Source organism: Sinocyclocheilus grahami, unplaced genomic scaffold, assembly GCF_001515645.1.
Source record: "Sinocyclocheilus grahami isolate Dianchi unplaced genomic scaffold, SAMN03320097.WGS_v1.1 scaffold4366.1, whole genome shotgun sequence".
In the NCBI taxonomy this organism is placed as follows: domain Eukaryota; kingdom Metazoa; phylum Chordata; class Actinopteri; order Cypriniformes; family Cyprinidae; genus Sinocyclocheilus; species Sinocyclocheilus grahami.
The window spans coordinates 14,445-15,713 of NW_015509315.1; the positions used below are offsets into that span (position 1 = coordinate 14,445).

At 41.4% G+C, this 1,269-nt stretch overlaps 1 protein-coding gene across 1 annotated transcript in view; it reads right to left on the reverse strand.

Annotated features, from left to right (window-relative positions):
• Positions 1-1,263, reverse strand: part of LOC107576803 (mitogen-activated protein kinase 14B-like) — a 15,367-nt gene extending 14,104 nt beyond the window's left edge. The window contains exon 1 of the mRNA XM_016262935.1: positions 787-1,263. Coding sequence (XP_016118421.1) covers positions 787-905 — 119 coding nt within the window. The 5' untranslated portion in view covers positions 906-1,263. The remainder of the gene's footprint in view (positions 1-786) is intronic.
• Positions 1,264-1,269: the final 6 nt, after the last annotated feature.

Consider the following 1,269-nt stretch of genomic DNA (forward strand, 5'->3'; position numbering starts at 1 on the left):
ACATATATACACACATGCATATGTGTGTGTACATATATATATATAATAGATTACTTTTATGAATTATTGACTTTTTATACATGTTTAATAACTTCTATGCATAACTGAGCTATAGTTGTTTAATTCTTTATTATTTTATTGGTTTATTAGACAATAATAACATTTTATTACTTCATTATTTTATTATTATGTGTGCATTGCTCACTTATATTATTTATGTAAAATAATATTTATTATTACAGCTTTGCAAAAATTATGATAGCTTATTTTCACAACTTTTATTATCCTATTCTTTGTGTACACAACAATAAAACCCCTAATATGCATTATGCATTTATTATGATGAATCCATGGCCAGCACGCAGCAAATCTGGCCTCACAACACGATTATGAAGCCTGAAAACAACAGTTAAGAACAGAACATGATTCAACTTAAAATGCAGTGCAATCGGCTCGGGCGTAGCACAGCGCGTAGGCATCTCATAAATCCATTCTCATTTCTGCTCCTTTGATTCATGCAAAGCGAGCCCAAAAATGTGATCTAGTATCTAGAACAACACGGACATTCTCAAACCACATTTCCCACTGGCCAGCCACCAGAGCAAACACTTCCACAGCAATGGTGTTAAGAGTGCCCTTTGCTGTGCAAGACCTTCCTCTTGCAAAGAGCATGTTCTCACTCCGCGTGCAATGCTGCAACACGGCTCTCAACAAGCAGACCTGGACAACACACGGCACCAAGCGCAAGAGGCCCGCGCGACATCCAGAGAGGCTATAGATATTTACCACACGGTCCCATAAGCTCCAGAACCCACGGGCGACAAGTTCTGGTAGCGCTCCGGAACCTCCCATATGGTCTTATTGAGCTCCTGTCGATAGAAAGTCGGTCTCTCCTTCTGGGACATTCCTGTAGAGGAGTGGAAACTTCTGTGCCGCTCTCTCGAGCTCAGTGCTTGATGTAAACAAACACAACAACTACGCGCAAGCTCCGCGTGCAGTGCTATCCGCGTGCATTAGAGGACAGCAGTCAGACGCAGAAGACCTGCACAAGCTCCAGCTCTGATCCGGGACAACGCGTGAGATTTCTTCTGCGGGTTTCTTTTTCTTTTTTCTTTTTTTTCTTTTCTGTTACAGGTTCTCCTCTGACGAACACGCTTGACGTCACTGCACAAGGGCAAGTCTCGGGACTTCGTCCCAAACCTCGCGAGAACGAGAACTTCTGTTTGTTTGTTTTTAATGATCAAACAATATTAATATAAGCAACACCGA